The sequence below is a fragment of the Suillus paluster genome (assembly GCF_016628075.1).
Source record: "Suillus paluster strain FC165 chromosome Unknown EDB91scaffold_13, whole genome shotgun sequence".
Lineage (NCBI taxonomy): Eukaryota > Fungi > Basidiomycota > Agaricomycetes > Boletales > Suillaceae > Suillus > Suillus paluster.
The window spans coordinates 357,800-377,890 of record NW_024537573.1 but is presented as its reverse complement, the minus strand read 5'-3'; the positions used below and the strand labels follow the sequence as shown (position 1 = coordinate 377,890).

The 20,091-nt window shown below is 48.0% G+C and overlaps 4 protein-coding genes across 4 annotated transcripts; 3 read left to right on the top strand and 1 right to left on the bottom strand.

Moving 5' to 3' along the window:
- Positions 1-1,413: 1,413 nt before the first annotated feature.
- On the top strand, positions 1,414-1,745 carry EDB91DRAFT_1049446 (uncharacterized protein; the record flags this gene model as incomplete). The annotated part of the gene is made up of 2 exons (XM_041313463.1): positions 1,414-1,584; positions 1,632-1,745. The coding sequence occupies 2 exons, from the start codon at positions 1,414-1,416 to the stop codon at positions 1,743-1,745; spliced, it is 285 nt and encodes a 94-aa protein (XP_041179641.1).
- A 394-nt stretch (positions 1,746-2,139) lies between these two features.
- EDB91DRAFT_1119676 (opioid growth factor receptor conserved region-domain-containing protein) lies at positions 2,140-3,357 on the bottom strand. Its single transcript, XM_041318154.1, has 4 exons — positions 3,130-3,357; positions 3,026-3,079; positions 2,757-2,968; positions 2,140-2,697 (listed from the first exon to the last, which is right to left on the bottom strand). The coding sequence occupies exons 1-4, from the start codon at positions 3,273-3,275 to the stop codon at positions 2,375-2,377; spliced, it is 735 nt and encodes a 244-aa protein (XP_041179640.1). The 5' UTR covers positions 3,276-3,357; the 3' UTR covers positions 2,140-2,374.
- A 6,927-nt stretch (positions 3,358-10,284) lies between these two features.
- Positions 10,285-11,984, top strand: EDB91DRAFT_1080180 (uncharacterized protein; the record flags this gene model as incomplete). Its single annotated transcript, XM_041315195.1, has 3 exons — positions 10,285-10,423; positions 10,480-11,742; positions 11,794-11,984. The coding sequence occupies 3 exons, from the start codon at positions 10,285-10,287 to the stop codon at positions 11,982-11,984; spliced, it is 1,593 nt and encodes a 530-aa protein (XP_041179639.1).
- Positions 11,985-17,679: 5,695 nt separating this feature from the next.
- On the top strand, positions 17,680-18,275 carry EDB91DRAFT_1236235 (uncharacterized protein; the record flags this gene model as incomplete). Its single annotated transcript, XM_041321426.1, has 6 exons — positions 17,680-17,682; positions 17,736-17,793; positions 17,858-17,924; positions 17,976-18,034; positions 18,086-18,141; positions 18,192-18,275. The coding sequence occupies 6 exons, from the start codon at positions 17,680-17,682 to the stop codon at positions 18,273-18,275; spliced, it is 327 nt and encodes a 108-aa protein (XP_041179638.1).
- Positions 18,276-20,091: the final 1,816 nt, after the last annotated feature.

Genomic DNA, 20,091 nt, shown 5'->3' with positions numbered 1-20,091 from the left:
GTTCTGGACGGCGTCGACCGAGCCAAGACGATTTGAATATTGTCAATTGTTCAATTCTGAGAACAATTCTGGGCCCATGGTCACTTCCGACGCCTGTCAGGCAGCTCCTTCGTATCCCCTCTTTTTACCACCCTGCATGAATCCGCAAGTCAATATCCTCGTGCGTCCGCCTTCAGGCACTGCATCCTAAGCGTCGGAAGATGAACGTCAATGTGAAATTCACTGGTGTTGGCAGTCCTGATGTCAAAAAACCACAAAAAAAACATAATATTATGTGCACTCGACATGATCGGTCTCCTCGGAGCAACTTTACCCTGTACGACGAGATACTAGCCCTGTATAAATCTTATACTCTCAAGCGGTAAGCTGCAAACCTGTTGAAAACATACTTATCACAAGCGAGACTTTCCCTGGCTCGCCTACCTGATCGTCTGAGACTGCTGAAGGCTGACTTTTACGTTGACAGGCTTGAAACCTCTCCTGATCACTGAAGCGAACCCTCTCTGACTGGTGGAAAGGACTCGGTTGAGACTAAAAACGGCATGTTCCTTGTACCATTCCTTATTCAAAGGACCCTCAAAAAGCAGCCTTTTGAGCTCAGCTAGCGGCGAATGCGATCTTCAGATGCGCATAACGTAACAAATGTTTCAAGTCCCCGCCCCCTCACTACTACAGTATAGCTACCTTAGAACCGCCTCAAAAACGATTTTGTCCTGATTATTCATTTTTTACTTTCCGTTGGACCTCCGTGCACCCTTGTGCTTCTAGGGCTGTGGGTAGACCACAAGACCGCAAACCATAAGTTGCGTGTCTCGCGCACTCCAAGGTACCACGTGCTCCGGTTGTCTCCTCGACGGAATAAATTTGCTCCTGCATCCCGATATGGTGATCACTACTTTCAGAGCCTTACTATGAGGACACATACTAAGAGCTTGTGCTTTGAGCGTGGACTATCACCTGTGCAATCGCGCTCTTAGATCTGGACGAGAGCCATCAAGTCCTTGTAAAGGTACCTCACGACTGAAAGCCAAGTAAAAATAAGACAATACATTGGTTGTCGACCTCAGGAATGCGCTCTACTCCTGACCGTCAGACAGTCATCGCATACCGGTAACTACCGATTTTGCTCCTCAACCTTGCTCCTCATCGAGTCTCACCCGTTACACTACGTGAAGCCCCTCTTCGGACAGCAACCAGGATTACTGGTTACCGATCTTCAAATTGCACCAGGGTCAAGCAAATCACAATGATCATTTTTTGAAGCGCTGGAGTTGACATCTCGCTAAAGTTGACGTCGTGGAGTTCTTTCAGACAGGAGCTTCTCTTGCGATGTCTACCCCTCCTTGGTTTTCAAAACTATATAACTCCGGGAATCATTCATACAGATGGAAAAAACTCGCATTGCCAAAGATCATGTCACAGTCCTTCTATTATACCGAACTTAGCAAGGCCCTTTCCGAACAAGCCTTCGGGTTGAGTCGGTTTGACGTTTACAGAGGCTCGTCGCCACACGAGGCCACTGCGTCTGTTATTCTGCTAGAGGGCAGAACGATACGCATAACGCTAACGGCTCGTGGATACCAGGTGCGAATGGCAACTGCGATATCTACATCCACTAACAATTTTTCCAGCTTGATGGAGATCAGATCTTCGAATCCATCGAGGGGCTTTTGCAGGCCGTCAGTGCAGCATACGAGGGAAGGAGGAGAGAAGCTTTATTTTCGCGCCTGCGAAGCCTATCGTGAATCATCGTTCTTCGACATCGAAATATACAGTGGCTCTAGAGTTAGTAATTTGTTGCCCGGAGCATTACATCCTGCTGACATCTTTGCAGTCGTATTTGTAGTATTTTTGTAATGTATAATGTGACGCATGTATTGTCCACCGTCATCGGCGCGCTTCCAGTGGCTCATTGACAAGATCTGTTCTTCAGCAATCAAGAAACTGACAGTGGCACCAGGGCAGACAATGTGATTTCCTCTTTTCCCCATCCTATGTCTTGTCATACCGTTCCGTTGCAGCCGAATACTCAACATTGACTGAACCTACTAGAGTGGATGACAACGCTGAGCGCTTGCGGTACCTGTGCGAACAGTTGGTATTTTCTACTTGATCCGGTCCCGTGTGGCGGCATATGTCGGTGGCCATGAGTGCATTCACACTGTACATAGAGATGAGTGCCAAGGCAACTGTCCCGGAGCAAGAACCTTCGATGACATGCTGCGTTCATTGCATGAATTTTTAGAAGGACAGGCTGCAATTCCGGATCAGATGCAATGGAAGTCTTGAACAAATGTATGAAATGCTCCATTCTAAAAAAACTGCCTTCGTGTGAAGCCTGCCGTTCTGCTCCGTACAATGAGTCCAGTACCTGCTACGGATTGGCACATTGTGGGTCTGCGAAGGACCCTAATTCCTTTCGCCTCTTCAGACTGGCTTCGTACTGTTCCCGGCTGAAAATGTCGCCATTTCTCGACTTCTTGATTGTAAGTCCGATCCACTCCCTTTCTGCTTCGTTCCTCAAGCAATTAGCCCACCACTTGTCCATGCTATCTTTCAACAGCCTGGTCTTTAGCTGTTTATGCTCGCTCTGTTCATTGAGGACATGGAGTAGGAACCCCGCATTCAGATGCTCCAGGCCCATTTCCGATAGACACTTGAAAATCCGCGTGATGCGAAGGTTATTGTGAGGGGCTTCTAATTAAGTTATCCAAGTAAATATGGGACACAATTTATAAGAATGGTACTTCACCTACGCATAAGGTTTTTGTACCTAGCTGCATAGCCTTCTGAGCGTCCAAGGAGACCTGTTTCGACGTCCAACAGGCGCATGCCATAAAAGTCCAACATCAGCTCATAAGATGCCTTGATGCGCTCGATGACAACGGAATCATCCTTCATTGCTGCAGCCTCGTGTGGCTGTAGAGCTTGGGCCTCGAAATTCATTCCGGTTTCCTGGATGGGAAATCTGCGTCCATCATGGGATAATCAACAGACGCCACCCGACGAATGTCGCCCGACTCACAGCCATTGAATGTACCCATGATTGTACTCCAACTGGATATAATCTTTGCGCCAGCTATGGAATTTCATGGCGCATCAATTATGCACTGAACAATGCGCCCATACCTCTCGTGGATTTCGCTGATCAAGAGATCGTCTGGCTGACAGCGGAGTCGATTTTGGTAAAATAGTAGATTGTCTGAAGCTTGTGCGTCATCTGCTTGACCGTGGTAATGAGAGAGAAAGGCACGAATATCTCGCGGAAGTGACATAGAATGGGGTTTTATACTAACAACCTGAGATCACCGACCTTGCCCCAGGGGATTCTGTGAAAGGTGTGGCAGGACAAAATAGGGAATCTTGCACCGAAATAGGAAATCAAGACACTGCATCTTATCTACCCGCCGGCGTCTCAAGTCAAAAGTCCACAAATTGCCTTATTTGGACTGGTTCTCCCGCGTCTATTAAAGTCTAGACCAAATTAATGAGATATAAGATATAATTAATACCCTGCGCAATGATTCTGCTGAGGTAGGGCACACCTCTGTGGAATGGCCGCTCATCTGATCAGTCACTTTGCGTACACCTAGTAACAACTGTAAAACATGGGTGAATTTTGCAAATTGCGGTTTGTGCTCTCCATGGATCCGCACTATTAGTATTGACCCTGATTTGGTAAGTCAGACAAATACTAAAACTCAACCGTCTAAGTAGAGTCTAGATTCGTAGTAACCCGCTTACACGTGTGTACGATTATTTTGTGTTGCGGAGGGTTAATCGCTTCCTGGATCGAACTTGCCGTCCAACACTACTTGAACTTGACGTCACTGCGCAGCCCACCTCCACGTCATACTAGTCTATAGTAACTTGTTTTACTTACTCATCAACGGCCGAGCAGGATGGTCGCTCAACCATACCATGTCCTGCATCATGATGTTCGCAAAGCCAATAACTAACACGAGGTATGGGGGCATGTCAATATTATCGAAGTGGGCTAACTTCAATTCATGCAGCCGCACACGCATGCAGGTCTGTAGTTGCTTTCTGTTGGATTCATGCCTTATGGTGTTGACCTACAGTTCACCTGCGGGAGCTATTCCTCCAGAACTATCATTTTGAATGCTTCGTATGTGCCTTGGCGTTGTTTTCCGCTTTCTTATTCACTGAGATTGTCCGGTTGTACTTCATATCAATTCTGTAATCAAGTTACCTTCGTGCTGGGACGCTACAAATGCACCAATTGTACTACCGTGCTGTTTGGAACATAGTGAGTTTACACTTATATCCGACCTTATATGAATTTGCGTCTCGAATCCTTGGCAAAAGCAGGTTTCTATGGTCTGATCTATCCTACCGCTTAACTGGTCACGTACGGCGATCCGAGTCAAAAATACACACCTCTCGCAATTTTGGTTGTCCATCGTGTATGGACATCCTTCCATCAGACCGTACCTTACAGTTCACTAGCCAGTGTCATGCGCCACACAGAATCCGAGGACATATTGCGTAATTACGATTGTCAGAGGGCTGATAACCTTTAGGTAGGCTTTTTTGACATTTATGATCGAGCGAACATCTGATCTATTCCAGAACGCGCGAGTCTCGATGATATCGAAGCAAGCAGCAGGACCATGACAGCTCTATATGGCAGTGGTGGATGGTACGAGGAATTACTACTGAAATACGAATGAAGGGTGTGTAATCCTCCTTGCACCATTAATACATGGTGACGTTGCTTGAAAGCACGATAGGTCCATGTGTGTGCAAGCACGTTCGAAGCAACACAATAATCTGACTGGCGGTGCTTCATTGATCAATGAGAACGTTGTGGCATTATTCGGGGAATATTTCGGCATGTAAGGATCTTCTAGTCAGTGCGGAGATGAAGGCGTGAAGCTCACTTTCGGGACGAACGTTGGACAATATACAAAATTATCGCTTTATGAAAGACGATAAGTAGCTTTTGCCCAATCGGTGTGTGATCTGTCTTACTAAATCGTGGTAACTCACATCTTATCAGTGAATCGCTCAGCGCCCTAAGACCGCAGATGCTCAAGGCGTCCGTCGTGTAACTCATTCGTGTGGAGCATATCTTACGTGGAGATGAGCCTGCGAATAGTCAAGTTTTTTGGCTTGCCTCCGATTGAGAGGAGGAAGGTAATCGAATAGCATGAATCGCGGTCCAAACGTGGTTAACGTCTTGCATAGAAGGCAGCCATACTCACGTCGAATACTAACGTGTGAGTTTCAGCGCGACGGCAGTGCCGTTAAACGTACGTTCACAAGGTCTCAAAGCTAAAGACCGGAATGTCAACCCCCTATACGTTTGGCAGGAAATTGTGATCGATGTGTCATTTATTCTTCCGCGGACTACTTCCATTCAAGTGTCAATTATGCGAGCTCATCCAATGACTGAGTGACGCCACTCAGTGATCTAGGCCGGCCTGGTCTGCAGTTCTCAGCCTGATCCAGTTCCCCTTAAATGACCATTGAGGGACACAACAAGGATGGAGCATTCGCAGTCCCACATGGTTTCGCAATGTTCAAAACAAGTCACCTGGGAAACCTGGTGTGTCGCCAATGATACATAATAATGCAACAAAGAATGCATCATATGCGCAATTGGTGGGTGAAATGACGACATCTATGACTGAGCCAATATACTGAACCCCCAAGCATTGTCTCGGCAGCGTGTGACATGACCTTTGCTGAGGTTACAGAATACACGCATACGTTAGTCAAATGCTGAGCGCAAGCTGTATTGTATCCGCTGCGAAGGAAATGCTGACGAGGCACGAACGGAAGTATTTCCTGCCACGGTCCTGCTTGCTCCGTACCGCGGGCACACCAAGTTACCGAGCGACTAATAGGGAGCCAACGCGCCATCGTGGCGTCACAGCAGGAACTCGACGATATTAATGTCAAGCCCAATGCCCATTCGAGCTCATCAGCACGGAGGCAGTATATCTCGCTGCTTTTACCACGAGTCGCTCTGGACCCATGATACACTGCGACGTCATAATTATAGGAAGATATGTCCTCGAGGGGATATGGTCGTGGCGCTTGCTCGTCATTGGTGGAAGCCACGGAACTTACAGTGGTTTCAATGCCACGCACGATACCATGTAGGACAGCACTCACTCACAACCCGAGGTTGATCCTATTTCCCGCCTGAATTCGGTTGTCGCCAGGTCCAACCACTGCGGGCCCGACTGAAGGGAATAATACCACGCAGAATACCACACCACAGTTGAGAGTCTCAAGTTCTGATAATATCTCTAAAGACCGGATCAAGTGTTTTGGTTGTCTCCAGGCCCACTGCGGGGCCGGCTGAAGGGAATATTACCACGCAGAATACCACAGTTGAGACTCAAGTTCTGTTCTGATAATATCTTGGAGCATAATCAGGCACGCAGGCCGCGCGTCTGAAAAGTTGTCTGGGCGAACGAAGCCTCGCTGCTTGACACAGAATCTTGATATATATGTTTCATTCTTGAATGTCTTGGGTTGCTGTAGTACAATTTTGGACATATGAAGGGATGAGATGAATTGTCCAAGTAATTGTTTCCGTCCCCTGGGTCTGGAACCTTTCAGCGAGTTGCTAGGAAGAACGGGCCTGGAAGCTCTGTCAATGCATATTGATGTACATAGCCAACAGCATGAAGGGGCAGCAGAAGACACAATCGGCGCTTTACCAGCGCAATGATGACGGTCACAGTCAATTCACTTCAATTCAGTACTGATATCAGATATATGAGATATCATGACTATGTACCTATTGATTGACGCCGCGGGTGCTACCGAAGTATGTAGTTGAGTGCCTTTATACTAGTGCGGCGGCACGTCGGAAGGTGCGCGTACCTCCGCTTTTGAAGGTAGCCGCCTTTGCCAAAGGCTGGTGGCTGAGATGGTTTAGCTAGAAAGTAGATTGCTCGATAGGCTGCCGCAAGATCCAATCAACAACGCCAAGGTCCATCCAGGAATAAGAAGGTATAGTACTAGTCTGAACTCGGTTGGAGCTGTGTTGGAGCTTGCCTTAGTTGACCAAAGTAGCTGACGTTCCAAAACGTCCGCGGCGGCACGGCGACGTTAGTGACATACATGTGGTAACTATCTCGATCAGACAGCGCTCACCGTTTGAGGATGATTTGAGTGACCATAACCATAAACAACAAGCGCGCGTGTCGTGGAGACTGTAAGTTCATTCCGGCGGCTACCAAGGTGCTTAAAGCGAATGACCACGCGGCAGGCATTGGAACCTATTGGAACTACGAGATGTGACAGGAGGTGACCTGAGGTAACGTGGTGGCAATCAGCCTGTCCCGCGACGCACGAGGTGTCGAACGATGATGTGGGGAGGTTTGATTCTACGTCATACGGTTTGCCAAGAAGCACGCCGCCTCTTCGCATAACCATTGGCAATTTGCAACACGGATCCGAGGGCTATGGTCCAGTCCTGATCTCGACCTGTCATACATCGTTCGCTTACCTGCTTGTATGGAAATATGTTCTCTGCAGCTTGACATCCGACAGGTGTTCTTCGCGTTGAAAAAAAAAACTTACATTGATGTTCGCTTACCGGTTACATAGAAGTATGTCTGTGCTGCCTACGGTGGCATGTTCGTTAACCGACAGATGTTCTTCGCGTCTAAAAAACACTTACATCGTTCGCTTCCCTGCTTGCATAGAAGTATGTCTCTGCAGTCTTTAATTGACATGTTCGTTAACCAATAGGTGTGCTTCGCGTTGTAGATCTTCGATCTGATCTGATAGAGCATGCCGAGTATTCCATCATACTTTTGTGCTTCTGAGATCTCAAAGCACGTGCACAGGCGAGATGAGGTTCTTCAAGCTTGCGCAAGGATCGACGCCGTCGCGATGTACGGCTATTACGATGGATGTCGCGGTCTCATACATTATTTGTTGCGGTCAATGTTCGCTGTGGGTGCTAGTACAGGCGCGGCGTGATCAAGTCGTATGACCGAAGAACTATCCTTGTCAGGTCAGTAGATGAAATTCGTAAGCGAATAAGGATTTGAAAGATAGATGCGATGATCGCGGATACGGTATCGCCGTGGACCATGTCTCATCAACAGGTCTCAACAACGTAAAAATATTGCATATGCCTACACTCAAATCCTCCTAAATACAATTTCAAAGACATAGGGAAAAACATACAAGACCTGGACTTGATCTGGACACACTCACGGTGGCGTCTCAGTAAACACAGCAAGGGCCTGAATTTCGATCGCAACACTTAGTGGTACCTTTGGCTGTAAATAAATGCAAGCTGCCGCGTGCCTTTTGAATTTCCGGGCGCAAATGAATGATATATGGCTACAGCCCTTGTGGGACACCCATACGAGTATGCTTCACCGGCGGAGGCCCCGCGGGGAGGGTAACTGATGAACCCGTTGGATAGAACAGGATTCATGATGGCAGTGACGGGCACTAGTATAGTTTTTGCGGAGCATTTGATGAACGCCGAATATCAAGGATCGCGTGGTTTGTTCACTGCCGTTGAGGAGTGAACGTAAGCATCGGGAAGTGGTTTTGCATTTCTCCATCCAGCAAAGGCATGAATCATTGAGCAGGAATCCGACTACCTCGGTTGGACCTGAATAAGCTAAAGAGCTACTTGTGAGGTTAGCGGGGAACGGGAGGCGCCCAACGCGAATGACCCATAGGGCAACTCGGAAACTGACCGAAATCGAGCTGACATCGATGTCGAGAGGTCCATCTGATTATTAGTTGAGGAGCTCCTGAAGGAGTGGAGCTCTTGCCAAAGAAATAAGAATAGCGTGCAAGTCGGACTGAAAGGAAGAGCGTTCCGTGGACGGAATTAGCCGAATAGTCTATCATGATCAAACGTGGATTGATTATTTGCGGAAGAAAAGACCGATGAAGGTGAGACACGTTAAGGTCAATGACGGATCGCTCGCTCACAGGGCAGTTGCCAGAGTTTCAAAATCTGGAGTGGACCAATCAAAATTGGGTATGCGCTGTGTACACTGTACACGGTTTACACATGGAACAGGTCCTATAATCTTGATCAGGTCGGGGTAGCTGTCAATCGATTCCTGTTATGGTAACATGATCAGGACAGTTGAGGGACAACATGAGCGTGGGTTGATAATGAAGCATGTGTTTTTGAATGCTGATTCAAGAAAGAATTTAAGAAAATCTAAGGAGACAATAATGCCAACAGTGTGGAGGATCTAATAGCAAAAATCGAGCAGACATTCAAATGTTTGGAACCTGGGGTGATAAGAGTGTAAGGCGGTGTTTGCCGACGCCGTAAGTAACGCATCGATGCCATTCGTTGCACGGAGCTTACCGGTGGCGTCGCTGTTGGGAAACCACCTACACTTTGCCTAATTATTAGCGGAAAAATAATTTAAGGTGTACACAGCTGGCCAAGTATGAGTGCGATGGGTTGGATGGTAGTAGTATTAACGAGGACATTAAAAAGAGGCGAATAAAAAGAAGGGGTCGCGAGGAAATATATAATAGATAAGGGTCGGACTAGTCTAACTTGTGAAAAACTGATATGAACGGCGAATTGCTTCGTATGTAAACGCAGAACTGAAGTGGCGCATGAGTTGAGCTCTAGGCAGAACGGGAAAGGCATGTATGGGTCTAGATGAGTACGGGCCGAGAGAGTCAGGAGAGAGGCTACTAGGGACGAACTTGCACGTGGCATTGGCTGGGTTCCACGCTGTGTCTGAGGTGTTAAAAAAAATGAATAGATTTTCTCAAGAGTAACACGGGGTAGCGTGACAGCATGCGACTTCCAAATGTGGGGGGGTGTGTATAGAAGATTTGAGATAACCGAGGATCCGAGGTAGCCGACTTGTTAAGAGTAATAACGCAATTTCAAATATTTTTCATTGGTGTATTTTTCGGATATCGGTGCGATTGCAATCCCCAATTGGGTAGTCTATATGCGAATCACCAATCAAATAATAAAACCCCGGCCTTTGACTCTTTTCCTCGTCCAATCCCATCCTCCCATATCCCTTCTTCACCGACAAACTCATCCCTTGCTCCTCGTCGTCCTCGACGTCGTCCAGCGAGCAACTATATCGGCGATACTCCATAATAGCAGTTCAATTGTGAGTTCTACATTCCATTCTGGCCTAGAATGCTTACTTATTACCTTTGTTGGTGTTTCACCTTTTGTCCACTTCTAGACATAGTCTGCACCACCTGCTACATAGCTTCTTTGTTCCATCGCATTTAAAGCCCCACGCCTTCCCCACACTTCTTTCACAACAACCCATGGATATGCACTTTGACGAATCGTGGTGTCCAGTCTGCGACAGGCAGATCATGCCTAAGCGATACACAGTACCCGTACTCCCGCAACCTCAAGAAACAACAACTCCTGCCCCAACGTCGTCCCCAACATCGTCATCTCGTAAGTCTTATGATCCTTCTCTTCATCGCAACAACTTATTCACAAATCTATTTTAGCGTCTAAAAATCAACAGAGTGACTCTACCGCGCGCACTTCCCGAACAAAAACGGGTGCCATTCGCGCGAAGAGTGGTCTTTTACAAGGCACTGGCCGTGTCAAGCCTAATGGCGCAATCAAGCGATCAGATTCCATGGCAGCAAATAAGGGTCGTGCTTCCTCACCTCAGTCCCAGCAAATCGCAAAACCCCCCGCACCTGTCAAGCACCGTACCGTCATCGACCAGGGTCCTATCCCTCTTTACTGTTCTGATGAATGTCGTGTTAAAGACTTGGCAAGACGCGATGGCGCTTACCCCCTCAATTACCACCCTGATCGTTCATCGCCACTCCTTCCCCCTGTTCCTCATAATTCCTTTGAGAGGCGATATTGTGACTCAGAGGATGAATCATCAACCAGCGCTTCTGCGTCATCCCTCGACTCAGGGTTTTCATGTCCCTCACCATCCGTCACTGTTTCTCGTAGTATGGCTACCCTTGCCGCCCTCTATAACTTCCCTCCCTTGCCTCCTGCACCACCCATTTTGTCATCGGTCGATAGCACGTCCTCATCTCAGCCCGAGTATCACAATGATTACCAGGGTGGGACGATGATGGCAGGCAAGCGCATCAAGGAGGTGTTATGTCCGGCACGTCCCAAGCCTACTTCGTTTTACGGTGAACCATCACAGCCACGGAAACCAGTCCCTGGTTGGACCGATGGCGGCATCGGATGGCGTCAATCAGTGTATGGCGGGTACTCCAAACGCTCGGACAATGCCAGCGTTGGCTCCGACAAAGCCCAGACTTCATTTGCAGCATCCTCGCACCGCGGTGTTCAATGGACTGCGACCCTTCCCCATTCAAACTCATCTAGTGCTCTTGCCACTCAGTGTCCCACTCCCAACTTGCCTCCTCGTTCGAGTCAGTCGTACAGTGATGAATTGTACACCAAATATTCCCTACCTCTTTCCCGCCGATCAGAGTCCCGTATGATACTTTTCCCTCCGGCGTCTTGCTCAACACAAACACCTCCGTTGTCTCCCACTTCCACATCTTCGTCCTCTAGACGTCGTCGCGAAGTTCCTCTGCTCAAGCGAGGCGCCGAGGGCCGTTTGCTCGTTCCTGATGTTGTGCTCACACGCAATAACTCGAGCATGGGTTCGTTATCGCAGCGTCTCTCCAAGCCTCTGAGCCGGCACCCGAGCGAAGCTAGTGAAGACAGTATTTTGAGTGACAGCGCGTCTGAATCGCTTGGTCCCTCGTCCCGGCCTGCCCCACAGAGTATGTTCTATATATGACGCTGTGCTCGCGTGTGACTAATTGTATCTACAGCTCGTGCATGGTCGTATGACAACATGAAGACATACCCTGTTATGATGCCTCCTGCAAAGAAGGAGAGACGCATCGAGCATCGCATGGTTGATGGGGTCATCAAGGAGGTTGAAGTCGAAGTCGAAATAGTCCAACCCTTGAAGCGCCTCTTCCTGTTCCCTGGCAAGGAAACTACTCCTGGACGGTCGTGAATGGCACCCACAGCCACTCCCATTGGTCTTGTCTGTTTTTTCGAGCATCCAATCATACCCTGTATTTGCACGGTTACAGTTCGACAAAGGCCATACCGCCACTTCACGACGCATACCCATTACTTATCAATTCTTTACCGGCATCTCTCACCGCATTATGACCACACACAAACATTCGCATTTTAACGACCGCGTTGTCGACTCTGCTGAATCGCGCGACCGCCGCCACCTCGCTCTCTGCCTAATACCTTGAACGCGCATCCATATCAAAAGTTCAATAATGATTTGTACCATACCATTGTATTGTGTGTATACCTTTCCTGCTTTTTTTTTCTTTTTCTTTCTGGGCCCGTACATCGTGTAACATCAAGATTTGCGCATTTACTGTACGCATTATTCTACGGCACTGGACTTAATTGGTCTTCTGTCTTTCGGGCGAGTTTTGTTGGGTACATTCTCGGTCAGCATAATTGCTTTCTGGTAGCTGTCTTATTTTCTTATGACTTTTATATTTTGGCGTTCGATGTTTTGTCGTTGTCGTATTGCATCGTCGTTTCGTTGTGAGTAGCACTTGTACACTTGTTGCAATAATACATGTACTGGACACATCACACTTATCTGGACCATTTAATTCGGCCTGAAAGTGGAAACACCGAGGCTATAGGGAGTAACATTAACATATTATAAGTAGCAGTGAGCACCTCACGTCGCCGTCGGCCCTGAGCTTCTCATCCATAATATCGCGACCTTTTGTTAAAATTCGGTTAGCATCCTCTATAATATAACGGAATGCATCTATAGATAATCTATAGAGACTTACATCAAGATGATAATGAACCGGACTTGAACCGGACAGTCAAAATTCTAGACCCGGGCCATCATGCAATGGAACTCGACAACCATCCATTTTCGAGATCCTGCAAGTTCCGAGTATGCAAATGCATGTACATGCACATTTCAGTCTCCTTGCGTTCTGAAACGCACGATCGGATTGTTCCATGTCCGTTTCAGAGACGGTCACGGGAGGGCGTAAATCCAAGATCTGCATGCAGTCGAGAATCACTTCTCATTACGGCCCCTTGGTGCCCCAAGTTACCCAGCCCTAGGTATTACCCCACGCCCCGGATGCATGTTCTCAGAGTCCTGTGCGCGGAGGCCAGCACCATAGCCCAATAAACCGGCTTTGTTGATTAACACAGCTCTTGACACAGGACGTCGCTTCAAGGGTTCAATCATGTTCCGTGTCTGCCGCAACAGCAACGTCGTCGTCCGAGTCTCCGCACCAACTCGAATCGGTACGATGGACACGGGTTACGATGTGGGACCTTGTGGGACCTACTCGAATTCAGCGATCAACGGAACGGCTTGAAAAATATCAAAACTGTGCAGTGGACCGGACCTCCCGGAATCCGGATATTTGACTGGGAGCACGTTCAAGCTGGGGCTTATCCCGCGTGTGGGAACGGGCGCAGTGCGTATGCCTAATAGTAATACATTACAGCACTCCGAGTCGTTCCTCAGTAAGTAATGACCTCCAGCATGAATTATTTGACGACATTTACGTTCTCTAACCATATGGGCCCTGTTCATATTACAACAGCGTTCTCTCTCCAGGCTGGGACTGGTTCCCCCTTTCCGGAGATGAATGGGGAATTTTCGCAGAGATTGGGCGTACTATACTCTCATTGGCATCGGAACAGGACGGTTGCGCTCACTTTGGTCTGTAACTGTCATGACATGTGGAGAATTAATCGTCCACGACCAAAAATACCCCAGGAGCTCGTCATGCCATGTTCAATGCTGACTGTATAAGGTACTGTGACATATCATGATTTGAACTTGGTCTCAACCAATATTGCACTCAGGTTGATGGGCGTCGAACGCGTGTGCGCGTGTGAGTAGGACACTTGGGCTTCTACGAGTCTCGGTTACGCCACACATCTAATACTCGTCAAATATGTGTGGGTATTAGACGCCCAACAGCCGGGCTTCTGCCCAATGAAATTCTACAATAATCAAGCATTACAGACTTCTTCCAGCACCTGCCGTCCCAACGCCTCAGGAATAAATATTTAGCTTGACACATCTTACATGCCGACGTGACCGACCCAGATACCCGCGTACACTTTACCTCTCTGGGGAATGAAGGCGGCCCGATACGACACTTGATGTGGGGTAACGTAGTTCACGGCTTCCGCCTTTCCCTGTCCACGTCACCTTCCAAAAACACAATATCTTCATCAGCGCCAATCGCGCGGCTGCGAGGTACTCGATACAGGGACGCAGAAAACCGCGGACACGCCAACGGAAGCCCGCAAATGTCAGCATGTCGCGGTGATTATTACTTAGACTGGATTGTATGCCAGTCTCTCATTTCGCGTGCGGTAGTGACCTGCTAGTGCATGTCCAGGATTTTATTATGCAAGAAGGACAGAGATCGCAGTGCCTAGCCAGTAGAAACTGATGATTGAGGGGTAGAACCCAGCTGCACAAAATGAGTCTGACTTGAGCTTGACGTGACATGCATGCCAGTGGTTGCTGTGCTGCAGACGCGAGGAAAGTTTAGAACCAATGAGTTTACGCCCACACCGATAAAGGTTTCGCTATTTACCTAAGGCTACATGAGACACTACCCTGACGTACCCTCTAGCTAGCCCTGAGGAAACTCAACTTTACGATACATGCCCAAAGGCTAATAGTTCGATTTTTTTTTAAATACATACATAGTTTCTGCCTTGTCCGTAAGGAGCACAACGTGCGAATCATAGAGACAGGCTTCACTAGCGCGTAAGGAAATTCACAGTCGCACTGGGCTGTGCGCTGTGTGGGCAAGGAAGTGCATAACCTAAAACGTTATCGGGCATAGACTAATTGCATATATAGTGACCGTAGGGAGAGAGCAAAACGATACTTATATATACACACATACTTATACAGTTGCCCCTCTGAGGACTATTTGAGATCCGGGCTGAGGGGAGGCCCAATATTAGCCACATGTAACCTTTCCCCAGGATGATGTGGTGAGAAGGCATATCCTGCCCAGCCCTTAGTGCTTACAAACAAAAGGACAGGCAGGCACGAAATGAACAATCTTTGATTTTGCTACTTGGCGCCAAAACACTGTGTATCTGTGGGTGTCCGGTGACGGTGAATAATGAGCATTACCAATGACTACCTGCTGTGATCCGCGACACAGAATCAATGATACATTATTCATCATGTTCATAAGACAATGACTCCCCATACCTGCGGTGATCGCCGAACGGAACCTCTTTTAGCGCGGGGAGTGATTATTTCAACTTATTTGAGATGAGATATGAGATGCGGTACTTTCCGGCGACCGGAAACATCGCACTAGGGGATATTAAAAGCAGTACCTTTGCAGTACTTGGACGAATATGATGCATTGCGATATTGCGCAGCACTGGAAGCACGCTGCAACATGATAATCAGCAGCCTACAACTGATGGCATCTAGACGCGATGATGGACGAGACGAATAATGAAAGATGGTGAATTGAATAGTACCGTTTTTTCGGTTAGTAGGGTGGCGCCAAGATGAAGATCGAAACGCTCACACGTGGGTCTGACCTACTTGAGCAGAGAGTACTATATCATATTGCATGGTCAACGAAGATGCAAAGAGTAGGAATGAATGCTTACCGCCGGCGTTGCGTCACAAGCCATCGGAAGCCGACCTGATGACAGCCTATGACAGCGCATGTGCGGTTAATTCACATGTGGCCGTGGGCAGAAAGTTCCTTGCCTGAAATGTCATCAGTCGATCATGAGTGGCTAGTTTATATGAGCCCGACGTGCCTGAAACTAGGGAGTTCCACTCCACGGTAGCAGACGGGTAGCACAGTAAGTACTGGAAGTGTACCTGACTCCTGTGTGAGCACGAGAACGGGACCAGGCGCTGGAAGATAGAAGGCATCGCCTCCTGGTTTAATCCAAGTGAAAACCTACAGGTAAGTGAGAGAAGCGTGGGGATCAATTTGTAAAACGTGGCCGATGGATGACCGGTGACCTATGGTAGCCCCTGGTAGTCTGTGGTGCACATCCTTAGTAGAATCACTGTCATGATGGCGTTACTTATATGAATTTTGCTCGGTGACGCAAGTAAAGCGCGTCACGGAATTTCTCTATGTTTGCAAATGTTTTTATCAGTGTTTCGTGCTCCCATGATCAAGAAAATATACTTACTGGATTCCAAAGATTCTGCAAGGTGTGTAATCAGTACTCAGCAACGAACCGCTTGAGGGCATTGGACGGTTCAGTTCGCTCGCAGCCGCACTAATATTAATGGTGACGCTGCTACCTGCAGGAGCCCTGAGAAGAGCTGTTGAAATAACCTCAACGACCTAGGTCCTAGGCTAAGCTTTCCAACTTCAAGTTCGCTCAGGCTCACGGCATGACGCGTGACGGCTCTCCCACGCTTGCTATTGGAAGGTTTTTATTCGGTCCCAAATCTCAATTTTTTTTCTTCACAGCGAATCTGCCGGAGGGTGTAACCTTCGGCCTGGCAACTTCCCATGTGCAGATTTTTCTCTTGTGCGAGCGGATTCATCATTCATACCATACCGGACGTGGCACTATCATACCTACGTTCCACTCTCTCTTCAGTTCTTCTGTTCAACTGGCGCGTCTCTCTGTACAACACTACTCGCCGGGCCGATTTCCGGCAATGCCTGATGCCTAGGTACATGCATGCAAGGCATCCGCACTTCTCAGCCACGCTTGCGGTCCGTTCTATTGTCCGTGACGTCTGTGTCTAGAACGTCGACGGTTGTTTTCCATGCAATTGCGAATTTTATAACAAAATCTGATACTTGGCATAAAATTCTTGGTCCACATACCATGACGCATTTCCACTCTGTTCAATGACTTCAAGTTGGCCGGCCCTGTGACAAGTTAGAAACATAGCTATCATCTGGTTTCTTCGCTGTTCTGTCTTGCTGAAGAGGATGGATTTCTTTATGCGTCGGGAAAGTATTTTCCAAAGAGTATCGAGGTCGTAATTTGTCCTGTCCTCCATCACGAGATGATCGCCTATGTTCAACAGAAATGAGGCCTTTCCGCCTCGTCTTAAATTGTGCATATAGCTCGGATGTCGGAACCATCACTCCACCCGTTGCTTCGGGGAAGTTTGTCGTACCTATAAATCGCAGAGTTTCGGCGAACAGGACAAGATATTCCTTTCCCCCCTTCGTAAAGGCAATATGTCTGAACGTTTATCTGTCCCCACATAAGACAAGTCGGGACCTATGCATAGGTACGGCGGTCTTCGATCGATGACTCGACTTGATGGGATTCAAATCGTTTCTTAGTTTTTACTTCTTGCAATGCTGCGCGTTGACCGTCACCTTTGAGGATTATCATCGATCGACGGCCTTCGATGAGCTGAAGACAGTTGAGGGGCTTCATCGGAAGATGCAAGCGAAAATCAAGGAGGACTAACGCTGGAAATCAGACTCCGTGTAGCGCCGCCGGGGAACTGATCGTTTGGATAATAGGAATATTGAGCCCGTATCGATAACGTTCATGCGACAGTTGTATTGGGTTCAATGTTATCGACCAGGGGGATTGCCAGATTCGGATCAAGATCCGCACTCCGCCTCCCCGCCACTATAAGTGTGTCGCTTCAAACCCTATCATATCTATCTCCCCGCACCTGGTACGTGTCACCGTGTACAATGGTGAGCGCGTGGCTTCTCCACCACTGTTCTTCTGTATCGCTAACTCGAAACAGGGCGTCACTATTGATACAATCATTCCTGGTGACGGTGTAACCTTCCCCAAACGGGGTGGTATGTACAGTGTACACTACCTTCGAATCGTGCTTCAACTAAGATCGCCCCGATATCGTAACAGACACGGTCACGATCCACTACGTAGGCACTCTCGTAAACGGCACCAAGTTTGATTCGAGCAGAGATCGGCAAGCATCGCGGCCTCTTGTCGATTACAGCTGATGATCGTTTCTTCACAGTAAAGACCCCTTCGTGACGCAAATAGGCGTCGGTAAGGTTATCAAAGGATGGGATGAAGGTTTGTGAACTTCCCGCATCTTTGTCTGTCCAATATTCAGGGATTTGTTAGGCGTACCGCAACTATCGCTCGGCCAGAAGGCTACATTGACGGCCACTCCTGATTATGTGGGTGAAGCTTTCATGTAAATCAAAGTCCCAGTTTGACATCTTTTCAGGCTTATGGTGCACGCGGATTTCCACCCGTCATTCCACCGCACTCGACCTTGCATTTTGAGGTTGAATTGTTGAAGATCAATTAATCACTTTGAAAACACACGGCGTGTATGTTGGGGGCAAGTTTACTTTCGGCATTTGTGACTGCCTTCTGTACCAATCCATTCAATTGTATGTTCATGCATTTTGACATCTTCGTTGCGAAATCGCGAAACGGTTCAGATCCCGTGGTGTACTTGATCGTGATCATAGTATCATCTGCTTTTATTGCACGCCTCTATCAGGCGCCATAATTCTTCATGTTGAGCTTCTCGTTGCGCCCGGTGCTCTGATTATCGCATCGCCCGATGATCAGCATTTAGCGGCCTAACTTGTGGACCCGCTTTACCTTCTGCGAAAGCCGCAATAGCAGCCAGCGACTCGTGATGGACCTGTTCAGACGCTTCTAGGAGAATTTCCATCGATGTATCTGTTTGATATCAGAGATCGTATCGACATATTAACATAAAGCGGGAGACCGTAATGTTTCAGCTTACTGGATGTCCTATTCTCGCGCGAATCATCTATCAGGCTATGAAGTTTCCCCCGGATCTCCATGAAGAACTGGTCCCATTCTACTTCACGGCCCTTTTCAGTGACAGCTCTCGCCTCCAGACGCATTTTAGCTTCAGCACATTTCGCCCGATTTTCCGTGAGCATTTGCTGGAGCCTGTCTAGCTCAGCTCGCAAGGGATCGTTGGAGTTAGATGACGCGCTCATGAAAAAAAAAATCGCTTGACCACTGATTTTGGATCTCTTCTGTCCCCGATGACCAGCAGGCTCCAGCAAGGTGGAGCGTTGTAGCAAACAGAGGCAATAAGCCCCGAAGTAGTGCCAATACTCTAGAACTAATCCACCTCAAGGATCGATCGAACACTTCTTATTGACTGCAACCCCTTGTAGCAACTCTGCGCCATACTGTCGGTAGTATTGGATATTTTATTCGTCCTTCCCGGAGGCAGGGTGCTATCGATCTTTTAAAGCTCCCAGAGATTGTTGCACAAGGCGAGATAGATTATCGGCACGCACCGACTGATTCTGTGACTTTCGACTGACGGCTCAGATTGAGTATTCTTTCGGAATGATCATTCACAGTAGTTGGCACCGTATAACTACACGCCTACAGCTCTTTGGTGACGTCGGCGGCGCTTGACAGGCGCGCATTTCTAAGGTTTGTTAGAGCTAACAAGAGTGTCCAACAAGCCCGAGCACATAAGGAAGAACACGGCCGTTGAAAGTAGATCTAAAGTCTGGTCAATACGTAGAGCATACGGCGGAGAAAACCGTACTGAATATGTGTGAACGCCGTGACCAAATCGTCAAGCAGATTCAACTGCAAAATCGAAAAGTCCTGAAAAAGATGTCTCGTGATCACGGGATAAACTTTGATCGGCCTGTAAGATGATCGATCTAGTTATCGGTCCCTTAAACTTTGTTAAAGCGCGCGCCGCGCAAGCCGGTAGCATCCTAGAGCACCGCCGTCATATGAAACGCGCCGTCAAATGAAACGAATTAACACTCCAGGTCGGTTGGTGATGAAATCTGAGGGTGGGTTAAGTTTGTGGATTTCGGATAGTGACCACCCACCCTTGGATGAACCGCTCTACCGCACGGCCTTAATTTTACTAATATCAGGAAGCGCTGTCCAGAATCAGGTCTTGAATGTCTCTATTAAATAACTGAGGGGGTAGGGAATACTCACAAGCGAGAGCGATGTCACCAGAGGACACCAATAAACAAAATTAAATGCAGGTCACAAAAATCCGAGCTGGCTAGTACTTGCGTACTAAGTAGCATCGAAACCAGTTGCAAGAGACGACGTGTGATTTGCACCGGCGACAAACGCATTAGCACCACTACAAC